We start from the raw sequence: 21,849 nt of genomic DNA, 5'->3' as shown, positions 1-21,849 counted from the left end.
TACAGACCTGTAATCTACTCAGAAGGATCCCAAACTCAAGGTCAGCCTGGGAGCTTAGTGAGGCCTTGTCTAAAATAAAAAAGTGTGTTTGGGGGCAGGGAAGACTGGGAATGTAATTTAGTAGTAGAGTATTTGCCCAGCATTTGGGAGACCCCAGATCTAATCCCCAGCACCCAAAACAAAACAAATAAACAAACAAAAAACCAACAACAGTGGCTTGTGTTTGAGTATTTCACCACTTAGCAAATACTAGAATAAGTATCCCTTTAAGCCTACATTTGTTTAATTTTCATAAATTTAAAGTAAAAATTCCTAAGCAGTATTAGCTGAATGATGAACATCAGAGGAATGTCCTTTGCACTCCTCCATCCGACCCTTTGGGTTAAAGAGATCCAATAATATATAATATATAGAGCAAGTTATTAAAAGCAGATCGGAAACAAAGAAGTGCCTGCCATGGCTATTCCTCTCAACCCTGCCAATAAAGGTCCTGTGCACAAGCCCAAGAGACACTGCTAATGCTGGGGACTACTTGAAATTAATTGGCCTTGGTTAGGTGACAGAATGTACTGGACTCTCAAACTCTAGTTAAAAAGATAAAAAGTCAAAGTTCCTTTGAGTCAAAGACAAAAAGAGAATATCTCCCCATACTCCTACTTGCTGGCACAAGTTAGAAAAAAACAGTTAAAGCTTAAGCCTTGAGATTTTAAATTCTTTGGGCTCAGTGTCCAGGAAGTTTGTTTCTGTAGAATGTGTATCATACAAAGCGTTTACATCAGCTTTTTAAATTTAAACACAAACACACACACACCACATACCAACGTTCATTACATGGATGACTTCATCAAGTGAAACACAGGATTAATTTGTTGCTATAACTAATACTTTCTGAGTTCTCAAGCAAACAAAATAATTTTTCTTTTCCTTTTTTTTTTTTTTTTTTTTTTTGTTTTGAAACATGGTTTCTGGAACTCTGTAGACCAGGCTGACCTTGAACTCAGTGATCCGTCTGCCTCTGCATCCTGAATGCTGTGATCAAAGGCTGCACCACCAACCGAAAAACCTTAACTTTCACACTTTCTGTGCTTAAAAGTAACAGCACTGCATAAAGGCCTGCACCTGTAGTCCTAGCTACTAGGAAAGCAGGAGGATCGCCTCAGCCTAGGAGTTAGAGCCTGGCGACACAGCCAGTGCGCATGTCAATCAATCACATACATATACACATAACAATTCTTTGGCTAATCAACATAGTGCCAATGAGTTCCTAACATGTCTCCAAATTACTTTATTTCACTGTTGTGAGTAGTGTACATGAGTAAGGCCATGAGGAACCATGGCATGCACGGGAAGGTCAAAGAAAAATTTCTGGGAATTGGTTCTCTCCTTCAACCAAGGGATGGGGGCTGGAACTCAGGTAGTCAGGTTTTCAAAGCAATTGCTCCCACCCACTGGGCCATTTTGCTAGACCACAAATAAGTTTTTAGAAGCATTTTGAATGTATGTTTGAGTACTTCCATCCAGACAATTCATAAACTCTAAAACTGTCATGGTATCTTTCCACAAATACAACACAGGATAGGACAGATGCTAATGCAGAAGAGAAAACTAGGAAAGTTTGTTTTATGTGTTTAAACATTTTCTTGGCCCCTTCTAGCTTTCCACCCCTCACATATGTGGAGTAAGAAAAAAATTCACACACAACAGTGATTAACAAACAGGCAAGATGAAAGCAATCAACAGAGTTCAGTTGCACCTCAACATGATTTAAAGTTCTCTGTACTTCTACAACCTACCCTAACCTTATATTCAACTTTCCCATGCACTAAAGCCAACATCTACTAAGCTTGAATGCACACTAGCCTACAAAGCATCACAGAAATTGACAGGCTTAGCTATACTTGGTTCAGATTAGATAAAACATATAGAACAATAAATTACAAATAAATGCAGGATAGTTTGGTTTTTTTTTTTGTTTGTTTGTTTGTTTGCCTAAAACTAGGGGTACTGAATCCAAAGCCTTGCATGGGGCCTTGCTAGGCAACTCATACCTACATACTCAAGTATTACAATCTTTGTATTAATGCTTAAGTGAAAACTTTGGTGGCTTTATTTTTTGTTGTTTTTTTTTTTAAGTTTTTAACAGAAGCACAACGAAAACTGTCCTCTGAACCATTACTTGGTGCAGTAAAAGAATCCAGAGATCTGAATAAAAATCTTCATCTACAATAATTATACTGTTAATTTATGTACATTTTCCCCAAAAACATCAGGCTACATTGGTTTTAGTTATCTTTAATATCACTATTTATCAAAGTGTCTCATGTCTGTTTTACTTTTTATCACCTCACAGAGAACAGTGTCTAATTCCTGACTGTAATCACAAAAAAGTGAAAACAGCCAGCGAGGGCTGTTTTTAGCCGTTTTGGCAAAAAATACAAATGTTAAAAAACGAGGCCCTTTACAGATGGTCTGCAACCTGGTTCTTTAATAAATAAATAAACAAACAAACCATCTATTAGTGGCTGTCATCTAAAATGTGTACCTAATAAATGAATAGTACAAATGACAACAGAAGTCTGGATACACAAAACCAACTTCAGAGTAAGCAGAAAGCAGGGCAAAAATAGGCTGGGCCCTGCGGTTGTAAGTCAATGAGACAAAGGGATGAACACAAACAATACACTACAGAAAACACTAGAATATTTTCTAAATTATCAAATTAGACTGCTGACACCCCTGGACGTTTGGGGGTTTTGGTTTTTGTTTTGCTTCAACTCAATGCTTTTAAGCTATGCTCCATCAGGACACTTGGGCGGCAAGTCAGCTTACCTGAAGTAAAGCACTTTCTCCTAAGAACAAAATAATCATGCAGCCTGTCCTAGGAAACACTGGGGATGAAAAATCGCTGTCTCTCAAGTCCAAAGCATCCAGAAACTTTAAGCGACTGTGAAGTCCAATCTGCTGGGGGATTGACAATCTGTTTGACAATCCTCTCGCTCCGCGGTACGACTGCTCCACCTGAGAGTTTAAGAAAACTCTGCAAGTTGGGTCGCCCAAAAAGGGTTGGTCCTGCGTCTTTTAGGAACTCAAAGCAAACAAACGGAGGGCTCGAAGGGCATGCTAAAACGGCTTGCCCTTCTCCTAAGTCAACTAAACCCGGGACGACGGAAGACGGACACTCACGCACACAAAACCCCCGGCGCGCTGATTGCCAACACTCGGAACCGAGCACGACCGGGAGAGAACACGCACACCGACGTGCGGCACCCGGCCCGGAGCCGCTCCGGACCGCCGCGCTTGCTCGCTTCCAGAACAATGCCCGCGCCGCGCTGCCAACCTCGCCAAGTTGCCCGCGAGTCTGCGCGGTCCCGGGGCTCGGACCCGGGCAGAGCCCGAGGCGGCTGCGGAGCGCTCGAGGGCGGCCGGCCTGGGCTCCGCGGCTCCCGGGGAAAGCGGCGCGAGAGGCCGGGCCGGCAGGGCCGCCGGGCCGTGGGGGCGGGGAAGGCCTGGCCCGGGGCTCCGCAGCCTGGCCGGGCCGCCGGCGGCGGGAGCGCGGTCGGGGCGCGCGGGGGACAATAGCGCGCGGGGAGCGCGGCTCGGGGTCGGCTGAGGCGAGCTGAGCGAGCTGACAGGAGCCGGGCAGACCCGACCCGCGCGGCCCGGCTCCGCGACGCCGCGCTCGGCCCCGGCCGGGCACTCCGCCGCCGCTCGGGGTCGCGTCTCACCTCCCAGCCCCGCCGCCCAGGAGAGGAGCAGAATTAACACCGTCGGCAACACCATCTTCCGCGGCCGCCGCCTCCTCACGGGTTAACCGCGGTGCATCGATCCTGAGGGAGCCGCGACCGGCGCTGGGTCCCGACGAGCCTCCCCGGCAGCGGAACCGGCGAAGCGCCTCCCTCTCGCTCCACTTCAGGGGCCCAGCCGCGCACCCCGCTCCGCCAAAACAGGGCCCTCCCTCCCCCTCGGCCTCTTCCTTCCTCCCTTCCCCGCTTCCCTGCCCTCGCTCTTCGCCTGGTCTCGGCCCCTTCCCGGAGCCGCGGCCCTCCGCCTCCTTCCTCGCCACGTGACGCGCCGGCACCCAATGCACTCGCGAGGCCGCGCCCCTGCCTCCCGCCCCGCCCTGCTCCCCTCGGCTCCCCGGGGTAATGCGCATGCGTGCCGAGGCGGGCGTCCCAGCCGCTAGGCCCCGCCGCCGCTTCCTGTCCGCTGCCGGAGAGCTGGGATTGGCCTTGGGGGGCGGAGCCATGCGAGGCCCCGCCTACCGCCCCGGGTGGAAGCGCCCTTTTCCCGGGGAAAGTGGTGCCTAGTTCTTCCAGCTGTTAAGGACTGTACCTGGGGCTCACACCCTAGCCCGAGGCTCTCGAGGGGAACGGCTTTCGGCTTCTTCGCCTCCAGAAAACGAGAGGTTTTCGTTGCTTCCTTTTCTGCCTCTCTTGGAGCTCTGCAGCTGCTAAGTAAACAAAAGCAGTCCCAGCTAGCATTGATTTTAGCCGCGATAGACAGCTGTGATGGGGACCCAACAGGAAGAGATGCCTTAAAGGGTACTTTCCTGAACCACTAACCAATTTGTCACATACTAGGCCTTAGCCATGGTTTAAAAGCCAGTGGTCCTTAATCTCCAGCTCAGAAAATGCCCTTTTGTTAGTCTGTCTCCCCCATACCGCTTTCACGCCAACTTCTACAAAGCTGGTATTTGGTTTCTCGGTAACTCACTTTGAGTCTTTACACCTTGAAAATACTTAATTATTCTGCTTAGGTTGGCTCAAAGAATATGAGTTTATATTATTGATAATAAGAATAAATTGCAATTCTTCTGTCCTAGATACTTTCTACAGCCTACATTAAGCTGAAATGTAGTTCTTTAAATAAAACAAAAATCAAGAGGAGTATACTTTCCCTCTCCCGTCTCCCACCCCTCGTCTAACGTATACCAAGCTTTCCCCTGACTCCTTATGTGGTCAAGGATAAACTTGAACTTCTGATCCTCTGCCTTCCATCTTCCATCGCGGGATTATAGGCATGCACACCTTGTTTAAGGAGAATGCTTTTTTCCTTAGTTGTTTCAAGAAAGGTTTTATTGTTCTGCTTCACATTACTAAACTCTACACTCAGAAGTTCCCACATCATCATGATTATCCTGTCCATTCGTTTCTACTGAAGTATATGAAATCAACACAGGATGACTGAATGCTGTTACTCCTTTTTCCTTTCCTAAAGCATCTACCCTTAGAAAAGTTAGCTGCAGACATGTGGCTTACCAAATGTGCTTTCTACTTCTCCCTCACATTCCTGCTGTCACTAGATGTTTGAGTTCTTTGTGACAAGTTTGGTGTTTGGCAGTATTGTGTATACTCAATTCCAATAGTCATAGGCAAAGAGTGTCTTCTAGTAATCACTGAACTTTACATCTAAGATGTTGTTTCTTTTGTTTGCAAAACATGATGGCACTACACCCCCATATCATAATGAATGGCACTTTGATGTCACAAGTTCCGGCCATTACTTTGTTAGAAGTCTTAATTCCATCATGGCATTTTGCAAGTAAAGAGGAAAGTGAAATAATTAACAGGATAAGGCCCTGCATCTGTGCCATCCATCCCTGCCACTTATAAGTCTTTGGCCTGGTTATTTCAAAACTGTTTATCATCTCAGCATTTCCCTTGTAAAATGAAAATTGCCTTTTGGAACTATTTTGATGGACTAAATTCAGATTAGTTAACAGTGTGAAGCAATTACAAGTACCTAGCAGATAATTTTTATATGCTAAATAAAATACACAAACACTATTTCCTTCTTCAAACAAGTATCCAGTGGAAAGCAGTGATTCCTTTATTTTGGTTCTGTGTGTATAGGTGTATGTGTGAGAGAGAGAAAGAGAGAGGGGGAATTTGAGTGGGACATGGCCCACAATAAGCATGTGTAGATCCAAGAACAGCTTTCCGAAGTCAGCTCTCCTCCACCTTTACTTGAGTTCCAAGTGACTCAGGTGAAAAAGTTTGCACAGCCCACCTGCTCTAAGAATCACTTTAGCAACATTGTTTCTTCATCAATAATAACAAAATTTTGATGCTAACAGTAACAGTTTTGTTTGTTTTGCTTTTTGTTAAGGCCTAGCCCATAAAAACCATCCTTCAGTTATAGTGAGACATTTCCTTAATAAACAAATGGCCATTTATAATATGGCAAACGATACCAAAGAAAAATGCTTGCTGCACAGACTTAAGACCAATATTGGCCATGTGGCAATGGATAACCTTGCATTTCTCATTCTCTTACCTCCAACTCCTGAGAGCTAGAACCACATGCATATACAGATAGGGATCAAGTCTAGGGCTTTATGGGTGCTAGGCCGGCACTCTGCAACTGAACTACAACTCCAGCCCAACAATTACCTGAAAATTGTCATCTCCTGCTATACCACCTACTGATGTTTCCTTGCCTTGCCAAACTGAGGAATATATTTCATTCCTTTTCTCTGGTAACAGCATCTCTATTCTCTCAAGAACAAGGAGCAAGAGTAGGATCAAGAGGTTGGAGAGCTAGATCAGCGGTTCCACATCACTGGGTGTTCTTCAGATGACCCAGAGTTCAATTCCCAGCATCCACAGGAAAGTTCACAACTGTCTGTACCTCCAGTTCCAGATGATCAGATGTCCTCTTCTGGTCTATGAGGGCACCAGGTAGACATGGAGGCAAAAACTGTCATACACATAAAACAAAAATGTTTTAACAAAAAGAAAGAAGGAAAGGAACAAAGAAAGAAAGAGGGATTGGCTTAGAGACTTACATTGTCACCCATGGCCAATCACCAAGCCATAGTTTACATTACATACATTTCTTGTAGCCTTCAGCTTTCCCTCTGTGCTCTGGTTTATATAATTACTTTCTCTTGCTTAGCCAAGGACTACCTCATCTCCCTTCTGCCATTTCTCCTGCTTTCCAACCTCACTTTAATCCATAGCAATTTGATGCCACCTCATCATTCCTACTCTTGCTAGAGCCATCCAGCACCTGTCCTAACCTTACCAGTCCTCTCAGATAGTTGACACTTTAAAACTTCCTCGTACAATGTTCTCTGGGAATTTGTTCTCTCCTTGCTTTCCTCCTGACTTTGAATTGTTTTTATCTCTGTCTTCCCTGGGCCTTTCTTCTCTCTACCCCTTAATATTATTGGTCCTTAAAATTTGATCTTTGCTTTTATTTCTTATCCTTCACTTCCTTGTTTATTTCCTATGACCCTCACGTGACTGTGATTAGACCTGTGAACTCCATGTAAACAAAGCCTGGGGCCTGCCATGTTCTGAATTCTACTCTGGTTCTTGGTGTGTAGTCATCCCGTTTTCCTGGACCTCTGTGCCATCCCTCCCCATATCTTAGTTGCGCCACTTTCCTAAATGCATGCTCTATGCACCAGGAAGTGGGGGCCGGTAATAAAACAAAAGAAACAAGGTCTAAATCAGAGTAACAGGAGCTGACATTGGTAAGGAAATGGAAGTTTAAATAATTTAAATAACCCACCCAAAGTCAGAAGCTCATGAGTGGCAAAGCCAACCGCCAAAGTTAGACTCGTCTGGAGAACACGCTGGCTTTAATCAGTACAATGTGCAGCTTGTTCAACAGCAGTCGGCTTCCCCAAACACTCACCGCTTCCCACTTCAACACCTTGGCACATGTTCTACCCTCCAGAAGGAGTGTCTCTCCCGTTTAGCCCACATGTTCTACAGAAGGAGGCTCAGAAGATCCCCTCGGTGATTCATTTCTTACGACAATTTTTTTGTTGTTGTTTAGAATTTTACTCTTCATGTTAAAGAAGAATTTGGGACTTGGGCGTTCATTTCCCTTAAAACATGGAAGGACAGAAATGAGGTATGATGTACTAGCTGGGATTTATGTCATCTTGACACAAGCTAGGGTCATTTTGGAAATGAGGACTTCAGTTGAGAAAACGTTCCCAGCAGATTGGCCGATGGGCAAGCCTGGGGTACATTTTCTTGATTGATGGTCGACGTGGAAGGGTCCAGCTCACTTGGCTATATCACCCTTGTGCTTGGTATTCCTGGATTTTTTTTTTTTTTTTCAAAGGGCAGGCTGAGAAAAGCAAGCCAGTCAGCAGGGCTCTTCCTCTGCATCAGTTCCTGCTTCCAGGTTCTTGCTCTGAGTTCATCCAGTGAAGAATTGTGATATGGAAGTGTAAGTGGGAAAAAAAAAAAGAATCTTTCCTTCCAAAGTTGCCTGTGCTCATGGTGTTTTATCACAACAGTAGAAACCTTGAGACATGTGGCTAAGGCTTCCTCCCTTTTCTAAAACCCTTATTAACTTCTCTACCAGAAAGAATTTAGTATCTACCATCTATCTACCTCTAATATAGACTTACCAAGTTGTATTTGTTTATTTAAAATGTTTATCCTGGGTAAATAGATACTGTATTAACCTAGCATATGCAATGCTCTGGGTTTGATTCTGAATGGATTTGATTCTGTGGTGAAGCTGTGGAGCTTTGCTTTAGATTTTACACTTTTGACATCGATTACATTTATTCACTTATCAACCACAAAAAGAAAAAAAAAAAATCTACGGCATAGTTAAAACTAGAAAAGCAATTAGCTTTATATCCTTTTTTGTGATCCAAGTATCCCAGACTGCAAAAATAAATAAAATATTTCTCTTTCTCTCTCCTCTCTCTCTATCTCTGTGTGTGTGTGTTAACCCAGGGACCTCCACATGTAACCAAACATTTCTAATGCTGAGTTATAGCCACAATCTCCCTAATTCTCAAAGACAAGTATGATTCACATATTATAGGAGTTTTAGAATGAACTACACAATGCGGTATATATACATACTTATTAAATTTAGTAATATACATACTTATTAAATTTCAACACTAGCATAGGCTAAATTTGAGTACTTTATTAAAAAATTAGAAATAACATCTTCCTGCCTCAGATTCTAGTATCTTACTCAAAACTTAAAAGCCTCCACAGGCATACCTCATCTGTCTGTGGACCCCTCTCTCCTCTTGTTCCTCTCCTTTCAGTTAACCTGATCTAGTCTTGGTAACTTCAAAAATATCTCCAGCTTTGCTGACAACATGTTTTCTGTCCCCATTTCCTTTCCCTTTTTACAGTGTTAACCCAGCCTCTCCAGTTCAGGGCACAGTCTGGTGGCTCAGAAAGAACATTAGACTCACAAACATCTTAGTTAGATTTGAAGTGATTAAAAAAACAAAAACACAACTTCGTTATTCATTCACATCTAACAATTAGGAGCTTTCAAGGTACAGCCATGATTCTAAGCTGACCTAGCTTCTGTTTTCCTTGTCAGGAACTGAGGAGACACTGCCCTCTTTGGACTGGGCTTGTCTTATGTCACTCTGGTACTCAGTATTCCCATCAGCAAACTGCCTATGTGACCTTTGTTTTAGAAACTAGACCAACCTCCAAATAGTCCTTGAAGATTTTGCTTACATCTCTCTGGCTCTGGTAATCTCAATCACATTTTAGTCCAAAACATCTTTTATTTTTAGCCTTCTTCTACAACTAAGCATGTGTGACTTCCTGGAAACTCTCCTGTTATTACCGCGACAGCTGACATCAACAGGCACCAAGGCACTGAGGCAAAGGGAGAGGACAGAAAACCTTACAGAATGGCAATGATCACTGTTGTTCTGAAATTCAACAAGCGCTTATTCTGTTTCTACTATGGGTATTCCCAGATTATCCTAATAGCCCTGATATGTTAATAGATGCTTGTTTATTCATTGCAACAATGCTGTGAGATAGATATACTGTAATCCACTTTACAGACCGGGAGGCATACCAGGTGTGATAGTTAATTTTCATGGTCGACTTGGCTTGATTGTGAATCACCAAGCAGATGTGTCTTGGTGTTTCCGTGATGTTTCCAGAGAGGTTTAACTGAGGAAGGGAAATCTACTCCAAGTGTGGGAAGCATCATCCATCCCCTGGGCTGGGGTCCAGACTGAGTAAGAAAGGGGAAAGGAGGAAGGCAGGTGAGGATCCAGCCCTCTGCTTCCTGAGGACACAACGGTGGCCAGTCACCTATTCCTGCTGCCGTGCCTTCCTTGCCATGACAGACTGTACCTCTCAAACCATGAACCAAAATAGGTCTTTCCTTCCCTAAGTTGCTTCTTGTCGGGTCACAGCAATGAGAAGAGAGAGAGTAACTAATACAGTAGGCATCTACTTGCAAAATAAATAAATAAGTAAATAAAATTTTAAAAAACCATAGAACTAGATTAATGTAGCCACTCAAACAAGTACTTGCCCAGAAGCCTACACATCTCAATGAACTTCCATACTATTAGAGCGGCCATTCTGAAGCTGTGGAGCTTTGCTTTGGGTTTTACACTTTTGCTGCCGATGACATTTTATGCACCTATCCACCACAAAAAGAAAAGGAAATCTATGACAAAGTTAAAACTAGAAAAAAGTTAGCTTTACATCCGCTTTTGTAACTCAAGCATCCTTGGCCTGTATTCTGTCCTTTGTCATCACCTGGTATTAACCTTTCTAATCCAACCTTAACTCTGAATCTTGCAGTCTGGTCTCTGGAATTACTTGGTAAATAAAGATGTACTGCTATGGCCCCGAACCTACTTCTTTGGTTTGTTTACTTTTGTTTTAAGGGCTGAGGAAGGACATCCACCTGTTCTCTGCTACCACTGAGCCACACCCTCAGCCCTGCTTCTTAGCTTTGACTTTAAACAGAATTTGTATTTATTTTGTGTGTATGCGTGTAAATGAAGGTATGCCACAGCAAATGAGTGGCGATCAGGGGACTGCCCTTAAATTCTTCCTCTCCACCGTGTGGCTCTGGGGATTGAATTCAGATCATCAGGCTTGGGGTCAAGTGCCTTTACTCACTAACCCATCTTGCCAGCCCCATTTCTCAGTGCTATCTGAACTTACCAACTAACAAGGACTAATAAATGAGAGATAAACCCTTAAGAGATGTGTCTTTAAATATTACAGGCATGGTCATGCTGTGTGCCCCTTGCAGAGGACCTAAATTTGGCTCCCAGGACCCTTGCTCTGTAGCTCACAACCACCTATAACTCCAGATCCAGGGGATCTGATGCCCTCTTCTGGCCTCAACAGGCATGTACACATGGGAAATCCCCTCAAATAGACACAGATAAATAAAAATAAACCTAACAAAAATTATAATAAAATCATTTAAACTAATGTTGTCCTTTTGGATTTTTCTTACTAAACTTATGTCTAGTCTAGGCTTGCCTCGAATTCCCTAGGCAGCTGAGAATGACCATAACTTTCTCATTCTCTGGCTTCTACTTTGCAAGCACTGGGATTATAGGCATGCACCTCTCCACCTGAGTTTAAATCCAAGGGCTTCCTGCATGCTCAGCAAACTATCAGCTGAGTTCTATCCTCAGGGCCTGCACCATCTTTTCTTTTTTCCTTCCTTTCTCTTTTTCTTTTATTTTCTTTTTGTTTCCGCTTACAAAGAGTAACAATTAAAGTTAACTAAATTGACCTACTCAAACTTAGAAAATGAGTGACCAGCTGGAGCAGATTCTAATGGCAGCCCAGTGATTTTTTTTTTCAGTTTTATGTGTCTGAGTGTTTTGCCTGCATGTATGTATGTATGTATACCATGTGTACACCTGAGGATCCCCTGGAACCGGCATTACAGATGGCTTTAAGCTTCCACGTGGATGCTGTTAACTGAATCTAGGTCCTCTGAGTACACGCTCTTAACCACCGAGCCAACTCTCCAGCTCCTACTGTACTCGTCTTAACAGCGCCTACAACACTACTCAACATCCGCTGCCTCCTATCTGACAGTGCTCTAGACCAGCATTTCTCTATGCACAGAGCAGGGCACTTCCTGCAGAAGACTCACTCAGCATGCTTGTCAGAGCTGCAAGTCCCTGGGCTTTTCTCCAATTCTGCTGGGTCAGAATTCCAGGCGTGAAGTCCAAAAACACATCTTTACAGGAATTTGATTCTTGAGAATTAATAACACTGAAGTCTGACTACTGCTCTTCTAAGCAAACATAAATGAGGTAGCAATAAAAAATAAAAAGAACAAGTTGGTTCATATCTGGCTTTTGTTATTTGTTTTGGTTTGGTCCGTTTTGTTTTTGAGACAGAAACACAAAAATACTTCCCAAGTCCCAGGATAACAGGCATCCATGACCATGTCCAATATTTGTTTTTGTTTGTTTTTTTTAAGACAAGGTCTCATGTACCGCTGGCTGGCCTTACTCCTAGGGTAGTGGTGATCACCCTATTTGATTGTTTTGTTTTGAGATAGGATCTCACATAACCTAGGCAGGCCAACAATCTGCTGTGAAATTGATCTTCAATTCTGACCCTTCTGCTTCCACCTAAGCGTTGAGATTACAACCCAGTTCATGCGTTGCTGGGGATGGAACTCAGACCTTTATGTGCTCTAGCACTCTGCCGACTGAGCTGCAGCCTCAGCCCCAACGCTTGGACTTCACAGTGTATCTGAATCACGTGGGGGACTTGTTAAATACCTTCTTAAATAAGACCAGAGAATGACCCTCCTCCCCCATAACACACAGACACACACACACACACACACACACACACACACACACACACACACACACTGGAGCCCTGCTATACTGGGCAAGGGATCCACCACTTATCAACACTTTCCTTCTCATTCCTAAGAATTTTCATTTGTAAGAAGTTTTCAGGTGATGATGGTACTGCCAATCCCCAGATCCCTATTTTGAGAACAACTGCACCAGAGCTGACTTATCTGGTAAAAATAGTAGGTTAGAAGACAGAATCTGGTTTTTTTGTCTCCATTCTGGAATTGAACCGTGATCCTTACGCATGCTAACTCCACACTTTACCAATAGGCTACATAATGAGCAGGACCAACACGGAGCAGGACCTTTTTATTCTTGGGAGAGAAGTCCTGTGGAAAGAAGGAAGCAGGCACAGTTAAACTCGAGCTAATAATAAACTGGCTTAGGACCAGAGCGGCATTTAAGGTAATGGAATTCATTCCTTGGATTCATTCCGAGCGCAATCGATAGTATCTAGGTACACATCCAGGTTCCATTTAAAAAAAAAAAAAAAAAAGATTATATGAGTGCAATTGAGAGAGCCACTTCACTAATATCACAGCGTATGAGGGCTACACTAACAGGAAAAAGAAGGTCGCCTCTCTCTATCCGTCCACGTCACCAGGACAGAGGAGCATCTGCTAAAGCAGCATGGAGCAGAAGCCGCACCTGGTCCATCATCACAGCGTTGGATTCGCTTCTGAACAGGTGCAGGCCTCCTCTTGGGGGCGCACGGAAGTAATTGAGTTGGGGATGTACTTTGCAAGAAACTGGGGTGTCTGCAAGCAGCTGAGAGCCAAAGCCAGGGCTACTGAGTTACGCGAAAAGCCTGGGTTTTAACTCTCATATGTTGAACGGAAAACTAAATGAGGTGGGGCTAAGACGCATACGGCCCATCCACGTTCCACGTTCTGTTCAGGGCTCCTTTTGATGTAGCTAACTGTGGTATCTGTAACTGCTGACCTTGACTGTCAGCTTGGTCGGGTCTGGGATAAACTAAGAGACACGGACACTTGGGAGAGCACTTCCTGAAAGGACTAACTTCGAAGACCCTCCTCCACAGAGTGGGGGGCACTCTTCCGGTGGGTGGGCCATATATAAGGAGGCCTAAGGAAGGAGCAGCATTGGCTGTATGCCTGCACTTCCTGCTGATGATTTCTTCTTCCTCTGTTACTGTTGCCATCCCTTGTCCTTGCTGACCTCAGGCTCCAGCTTCCTCAAGCTCCAATGTGGGCTGCAGACCAGGAACCCTCCAGGAGCCCTGCAGCCCCACAGCACCACACTGGGACTGCTGAGGAACTCGGCTTCACTCACTGAGCACCTACCAAGTTTCCAGCCTCTCCGGCTGACCATCCAATCCCTCTCAGTCTATGCCACTCTGGTCAACCCCTTTTTAATATGCATACATTCTACCTGTTCTAGAGAATCGATAGTATGTGTGTATTGATGTGCTCACCTGTGAGGGTTGTGTAAAGGTCAATCATTTCTCCTTTGACCACTCCCCAACTTGTTTGGGGTTTTTTGTTGTTGTTGTTTTGGTTTTATTTATTTGTTTGTTTGCTTGTTTGAGACAGGGTCTCACTGTGTAGTCCTGGCCGACCTAGAACTTGCTATGTAAGCTAGGCAGGATTCAAACTCACAAAGATCCACCTGCTTCTTCCTCCTGAGTGCTCGTAGGTGTCCTTGAACTATCTACCGAGCCATCTCCCCAGCCCTTATCAACATCTTATTTCCCTGACGGAACACTTGTCCTATACTTGTTTCTCCTGTATCTCACTCCCTGACACTCCCAGACACATTACTGATGCGCATGTTTCAGATCTCCGTGAAAAATACAGAGGTCGGGCTGGAGAGATGGCTCCGCTGTTACGAGCATGTGCTACTCAGACAGACGACTCAGATTCAGTTCCCAGCACCTACACGATGGCTCACGACTGTCTGTAACTCCAGTTCTGGGGATCCAATATCTTTTTCAGACCTCTGCAGGCACCAGGGACATAACCAGTGCACATACATACATGTAAGCAAAGCATTCAAACACATAAAATAGAAATAAATGAATCCCTCTGTGTTTGTTTTGTTTTGGTTTTCAAGACAGGGTTTTCTTGTGAAGCCTTGGCTATCCTGGAACTTACTCTGTAGACCAGGCTGGCCTTGAGCTCAGAGATCCACCTGCCTCTGCTTTCCAAATGCTGAGATTAAAGGCGTGTGCCACTACCTGGTAAAAATAGATGACTATTTTAAAAAATAAAAATACAACATCAAAAAGATAATAATCATAAACAATATCCTAAAATAAAAGTTAGTACACCATTAACAATAAAAAGGAATTAAAGGAATATTTGAAAATTAAAGATATAAAGAGCAAAATGATAAAAACTGCAAAATCAGGAAAAAGTCAGAATTATAAAGAAATAGTCAATTTCCCATAACTAAAAAACATAAATGTCTATACTGAATGTGATTACCAAGTACACAGTGCAATGAATAAAAGAAAGCACACACAAAGATACTAACTAGTACAATGTCAGAACATCAAGTATAAGAAGAGGGCTGGAGAGATGGCTCAGAGGTTAAGAACACTCGCTGTTCTTCCAAAGGTCCTGAGTTCAATTCCCGGTACATGGTGGCTCACAACCATCTATAGTAAGATCTGGTGTGCAGGCAGAATGTTGTATAAATAATAAATCTTTAAAAAAAAGAATAAGAAGAAACATGATGGCAGACTGTGATAGGACAATCATGAAGTCAAGGTTAGCCTAGGCTACACAGACAACCCCTTTCTCAAAAGAAGGAGGGGGAAAAAAAACAAAAAAGGAGGAAGAGGAAGATGAACTTCACAGAGAACAGGTTATGTACAAAAGTTTCTGGAGTTGTAATAATAGCATATTGTTTAGTAATCACCTGGAAACCAGAAAATAGTCACTAAGTTCAAAATGAAGAAAACATATCCCTAACCTTGACTTTTATACTCAACCAAACAATACAGCAAAAAGGCAAAATAAGCTCTATCTTTTTTCATACAATGACTCAGTGAAACTGAAATTGGGTCCTCTGTAAGAGTAGAAAGCACTGTATCCACACAGCCACCTGTCCAGACTCAATTATGTACATTTTCATGAGGTCAAATGATTATATTCATTCTTACTGCTGTTATTTTGGCTTAAGCAATTGTTGACAACACTGGGAAAAAAACTGATCCTGCTTTCTGTTTTGTTATATTCCTCATGTGACCATTTCAAACATAGACCAATAAAAACCATCAAAGCAAAAACAAAACAAAGCTACCAAGGTATTGGTTTATCCATATAGGATTAAAAAAAAAAAAAACTGGTGAAAAGTCATTCTTTGAGAAGTATGTCCCATTATTTGTGGCTCTACTGTGCACTATGCTGGCTACAAATAACTCACTCATTCACCCAGTGTAGACAAAGCACACTCCCTTGCAGGTCTTCTCTCGGATTGAAGGCACCATACAAAATCTTAGTTCTCTTCTATCAGTGATATTTTCAGTTGTACTTTCAGTGGCTTTCAATCCTGCAAAGTGATCAAATCCAGCAGCATGTTCTTTTTTCTTTCAGTTTTTTGAGACAGGGTTTCTCTGTGTAGCCATGACTGTCCTGGAATTCACTCTGTAGCCTGTAGACCAGGCTGGCCTCGAACTCTGAGATCCCCCTGCCTCTGCCTCTCAAATCCTGGGATTAAAGGAGCGTGCCACCATTGTCCAGTGAAGCAGCACATTCTTAATTGTTTAATGTCTGCAATTCTTTTTTTTTCCAGTAAAACTTAAATTTAATGGCAGAATTTATTGCTTATGGATCAACTTGAAAGCAGATATACACAAATTCCAAAATTCAACAGTCTGAAGAAAATTTCCATTATCTTTTCTAATTTTTCCATTTTTCAAGAGTTGCCAATCTTACTTAGCGTGGTGACACATGAGGCATGGAAATTTCTGTAAGTTTGAGACCAGCCTGGTCTACATCACAACTTGCAGGCTAGCCACACTACATAGTGAAACCCAACCTCAGTTTAAAAAAGAAAGAAAGTAAAAGTTGCCAATCTTTAAAAACAAAGGTGCTCACATCTATATTCTCAAAATTAGAGTTGGGGAGAGAGAACAAGAGGATTGCTGTGAATTCCAGGTCAGTCTAAGACACAGGGTGAGACTGTCTCAAATTAAAGAGGAGTAGTGGGATCACACCCCATTTTTTGTATTTTCAGGAAATGTACTCACTGAGCATATATTACAAATACAGTAATAAGAATAAAATGAGCACTCAGGAGGCAGAGACAGACTGATCTCCACGAGCTCAAGGACAGTCTTGTTTACATAGAGTTCCAGGCCAGCCAGGGCTACGTATTGAGACTCTGTCTCAAACAAACAAACAAAAAGTAAAATAAAATAATAAAATAAGTGAAGTGGTAGCGGATGTTGAGTGTCTTACATGTATGGATCCCTAGCACTGAAAAAAAGAAGGAAGAAGAGGGAAGAAAGAAAGGAAGGGAGGGAGAAGAGAGCTGGAAGGAAGAGAAGAGAGAAAAGTGGAAGAGAGGGCCGGGAGAGAGATTATAATTCCTGAGAAGATAACAGTGACATCTTTAGTGTGAAACAGTATTCAGCAACATACTTTGTGCTAATATGTGAATGAGCAAAACAACTCATTCATTTTGTCTACCTTTCTAGCCAGTAGAGACAGAAGTGTAACATTCTGTGATGTACAGGTATCTGTATGCCTGATCCTAATGCTGTCTTGCTCATTTTTATATCCTCGGAGCTTAGACAACTTTGAAGGGAGGATTTTCCAGAAAGAAACATTTTCCAAAATGGTCAGAGGATCAGTATCCGCTCTTGCCAAAAAATTTTTTTGCAGGCAGCTCTGTCCATCCTCTTTGCAGACGTCAAGGCCTCATGAGAAGTCAATGCTAATTTAAAAAGTCACTTTTTTTTTTTCCGGGAGCAAGAGCCTCCCACTCCGTGCAAAGAGGAGCCAAGTGAACAGAACCGCAAAGACTTGGCTTGCTTCAAACGCAAACTAATTTATTATTATTGGCCCAAATTTGCCCTCTCTCCTGGGGCACAGGCCAATATCCACAACCGCACTGAAGCCTCCAGCAGGGAAAACCAGTAGCTGGTAGGGAGCACAGCGATTCTCAGCTAAAACCCAGGGAGAGCTGCCCCCGTGCTCTTCAAAAGCCTCCAACAGATCTCCTTTAAAGTCTCCATTTCCTAAGAAACGCTTCCAATTTTCAATACTAAAATCTAAAGAGCCCTTCAGGCTCTCCCCCAGTGCTGCTGCCACTTTCGGGGTCCGCCAGGCACAAGCCCTCAGCTGGACCACACTCGCTACAAACCCGGTCGTCCTCCTTTAAAGCAACCGCGCGCAGCGGGAATGCCCGGGAGTTCACCTTCCGGCCGCACACAGAGGCTATTCTCCCACTGGCGCTGCGGCCGCGGAAGCCGCGCCTCGGGCCACGCCCCAGCCACGCCCCTAGCTCTGCCCCGCCCACCCAGGCTTGAACGCGCGGGAGGGGCGTGGCCTTGGGGGAGAAGCGCTCCCAGCGCAGGTCCGGGCGCCTCACCGAGCGCGGTCCCGCGGCGGCACGCTCCGAGGCGGCCGGGCGCGAGCTCGTGCGCGCGCTCCCGCCTCCCTCTCCGGTGACGTGCCTGGCCGAGGCCGCGCTAGGGCGCTGGAGCTGCCACAGAGCGGCTGTCATGGCGTCGGAGGCGCTGGCTGAGGAGAACCGGCCGCGGTGTCTATAGGACCGGGGGCGGGCGGCCGGGGATGGAGAGAGGCCCTGACAGCCCGCAGCCTCTGGAACTCGGGGTGGCGGCGGGGCGAGAGTCGCCGCCGGAAGGGCGACGGCGCGGCGGGCGCGAGGCTGAGGATGGTCCCGCAGGACGCTCGGAGGGGAGCGACGGGCAGGGGGCGGCGGCCGCGCGGAGCAGCCTCGGGGACCCGCCGCCGCCCTCGCCGCACGGCCGCGACGCGGGCTCGGACCTGAAGGACAGCGCGGCGCCCAGCCCCGCCGCCTCGGAGGCGCCTCCGAGAGGGCAGCGCAAGGTGACCGCCTCCCCGGAGCTGGCCGAGGCCGCGGCGGCCCGAGGGTCGGGGCCGGCGGGAGAGCCGGGCACCTGCGGGGTGGAGCAGGCGGCCGAGGAGCCCAGCAGCGCCGGCGCCCTGAGCAGCAGCTGCAGCGAGCCGAGCCCCCCGGGGGACTCGCCCAGCCTGGACTCCCTGGAGTCTTTCTCCAACCTGCATTCTTTCCCCAGTAGCTCTGAGTTCAACAGTGAGGAGGGAGCGGAGACCAGGGTCCCCGAGGACGTGGAGGAGGGCGCGGCGGGGCCGCCCGGGGCTGCACCTCTGTGCGAGGAGGAGGAGGACCCGGCTCAGGTGCTAGCGGCCTCCAAGGAACGCTTTCCCGGACAGTCGGTGTATCACATCAAATGGATCCAGTGGAAGGAGGAGAACACGCCCATCATCACCCAGAATGAGAATGGACCCTGCCCTTTGCTGGCGATCCTCAATGTTTTGCTTCTGGCCTGGAAGGTACAATCTGCAGCTTTCTACTTCCTACAGCTTGTGGGGAGGGGCAAAGTGGGGTGAGGAAACTGCTGTTTGTCAGCTGATAGCTTCCTTGTTTCTTCATTCATCAGACTCTTTTTGTTGTTGTTTATTTTGGAGACAAGGTATCTCTGTATAGCTTGGGCTGTGCTCGACTCATTCGTGATCTTCGTGCTTCACCCTCTGGAGTGCTAGGTTTACAGGGCATGCACCACTACATCTAACAGTCCCTTCTTACATGGAATTAATTCCAGGATTTCTTTAATGAAAGATTATTCACGTACATATGTGTCAGAAAGAATTGCCCTAACTTCAGGCCCCTCTTGTCTTAAAAGTTAAACATGCAGCTAAAGGTTGTAACTGTGTACGTATAAACAAGTAGAATCTAGCGCTCCCTACACCTACACCTTCTGATTATTTTTAGCTACAGTTGCCTATTTTACTCCCTCTTACTGACATTAGCACATATGCAAAACAGTGGAAACTGGAAAAAGTGACCTTTAGAGTCAGATCTTTAGAGTCTGATATCATGGAGTAAGTTTTGATGATCATATCTACACTGTTTTCTAGAGCATGCTGCCTGCCTCACTTGGTTATGGATACATGAAAGACTGGTGATAGCGAATATTCAGCCCTTTTAGGCAAATTCCATTTAAGGAACAGGATTGCTCTGAGCTCACTTACTATAAATTATTTGTTTTCAAAGACCACATTGTCATCTTGTATATGATTTTTTTTTTTTTTTTACTTGTTCCTTTGACTCTAAGGGTTTGGTTTTTTTGTTTGTGTTTGTTTTTGTTTCTTTTTACTAGTAACTATACGTTAGAATTTGTTAAGGAAGCTAAAACTATTAACAACTAAAATAAGTAATGGTAAGTCTAAGATACTGGAGCACAAAAAGGGAAGGGCAGGTGTATTGAGGACCAAGAATAAAGTGTCATACTTAAGCTTGCAGTTTCTGGGTTCAGAGAGGATGCATCTCAGCACCTGTTATCAAATTGATGATTCCATCTAAAATGTTCCCTAGAAGAATAGCTTAAATTATGCTAACCAGTTATGAAGAACTGAGATGGATAGTGAGAGAGAGATCTCAAACACTAAATTGTCTTGCAGCTCTGTGTTGGGTATCTGTGGCTCTTAATGGAATCACCTGGGTTCCAGTCATCTGGATTAGTCTCTGAATATGTATGCATGCTAAGGAATTTGAAGATTATTTTGACTAACCTCTGCATTAATCCAGCATTCTAGGGCTTTTGCATCCAAGAGTTCCAAACTTATCCACATTCTTTCCACCAACCAGTTCAAAAGGTCTAAGAGCTGCATGGTCCAGTTTATCATAACAAAGGCTCCATTCCTGAATTCCAGTTTTCTGGCATACTTTTCTCACTGCTGTAACAAAATACCTGGCAAAAGCAACTTAAAGTAGGGTTTATTTTCGCTCACTGTTTGAGGATACAGTCCAGTCAGTCAGGGAAGAAATGGCAGCTGGAACTGGAAGCCACTGGCCACATTGCATTCATAGTCAGGAAGCAGAGAGATGACTGCTCAGTTTGATTTCTTTTTATTTAGTCCAAACCCATGGAACGATGCCACCCACATTCAGAGTGGGAGGAGCAGTTACCATGACCTGGATTACTCCGAGGATATATGAGCCTTGAACTGACTCTAAAATGCAGATTCAAATGTGTGACCACATGTTTGGGTTCTGGCTTTGTGGAAAACACCATAAATGCAAAGACAGTACAATACAAAGTACCTCAGCCCTCCAGTAGCTCAGTATATGGTAAAGAGGCAGACATGAAGAGTAACTGCGGAGCAACGTGAACAGCCCTAATGTGCTAAGGGAGAAAAAAGAAAAGTGGGTGTGGGGCTGTGGGGGTAGAGAGGTAATTGAGAATGGGATCTCAGAGAGAGGCTTCAGAGATGAAACTCACTGATTCAGGTCTGAAGATTGAATAAGATAAGGCCTCTGAGGAAAAGGGTACATTTAAGAAATATCAAAGACAGTTATTGTTTTGATCACCTCTAAGTTTGTTGAAATGCAGTGGAGAAGGAGAACGAAAGTGTCATAGCAAGAAGTAAATTTTATGGGTTTGGTTAGTCTGTGAATGAGTATGCATGCTAATGACTTTGAAGACTATTTTGAAAATCTGTGGTTCTTAGTCCTTTTTCTGCCTGCAGGCTATTTATGCCAACAAAAATAGTCATCATTAATGATTGATAGAGTGATGAGTGAGACAAGCAATGTCAAGTAGTATTTTCAAGGTGAACCAGGGTTTCTAGAGGTCAAAACTGTTTTCCTAATAATACGAAAATGTTATTTACCTTTTGGAAGTCAGCAGAGATTTCCAGACTCTTTGATGGATGAGTGATGATTGAGGTTAAAAAGGAGAGCAAAAGGGCATCCACTATACACAACACACAGAGAGAAATATTTGTCAGGTTATAATATCTGTGAACTAGTTTGTGTGTGTGTGTGTTTCTGTATCACTCTCAATGTTTCTAGTTTTTGGTTTTTTTGGAGACAGGGTCTCTCAGTTGAACTTGTTCTTTCAGTTAGACTGGCTGGCCAGTGAGCCCTGGATTTTCCTGTTCTGCTTCTCCACCCCTCAGTGCTGAGGTTACAGAAGCATGACACTGCAACCCAGATTTTACAGGGGTGCTGGGGATCTACACTTGGATGGACTGTTTCCA

The 21,849-nt window shown here is 44.5% G+C and overlaps 2 protein-coding genes across 2 annotated transcripts in view; one reads left to right on the top strand and one right to left on the bottom strand.

Moving 5' to 3' along the window:
- Adam10 (ADAM metallopeptidase domain 10) overlaps nt 1-4,007 on the bottom strand; it is a 98,072-nt gene extending 94,065 nt beyond the window's left edge. The window contains exon 1 of the mRNA XM_055598088.1: nt 3,726-4,007. Within this exon, the coding sequence (XP_055454063.1) occupies nt 3,726-3,780 (55 nt within the window). The 5' untranslated portion in view covers nt 3,781-4,007. The remainder of the gene's footprint in view (nt 1-3,725) is intronic.
- A 14,248-nt stretch (nt 4,008-18,255) lies between these two features.
- Nucleotides 18,256-21,849, top strand: part of Mindy2 (MINDY lysine 48 deubiquitinase 2) — a 57,237-nt gene continuing 53,643 nt past the window's right edge. Inside the window, exon 1 of the mRNA XM_055598078.1 lies at nt 18,256-19,140. Within this exon, the coding sequence (XP_055454053.1) occupies nt 18,376-19,140 (765 nt within the window). The 5' untranslated portion in view covers nt 18,256-18,375. The remainder of the gene's footprint in view (nt 19,141-21,849) is intronic.

Source organism: Psammomys obesus, unplaced genomic scaffold (genome assembly GCF_907164565.1).
Source record: "Psammomys obesus unplaced genomic scaffold, mPsaObe1.curated_primary_1811, whole genome shotgun sequence".
In the NCBI taxonomy this organism is placed as follows: domain Eukaryota; kingdom Metazoa; phylum Chordata; class Mammalia; order Rodentia; family Muridae; genus Psammomys; species Psammomys obesus.
The sequence above is the reverse complement of the archived record's forward strand: the minus strand, read 5'-3'. Positions and strand labels throughout refer to the sequence as shown.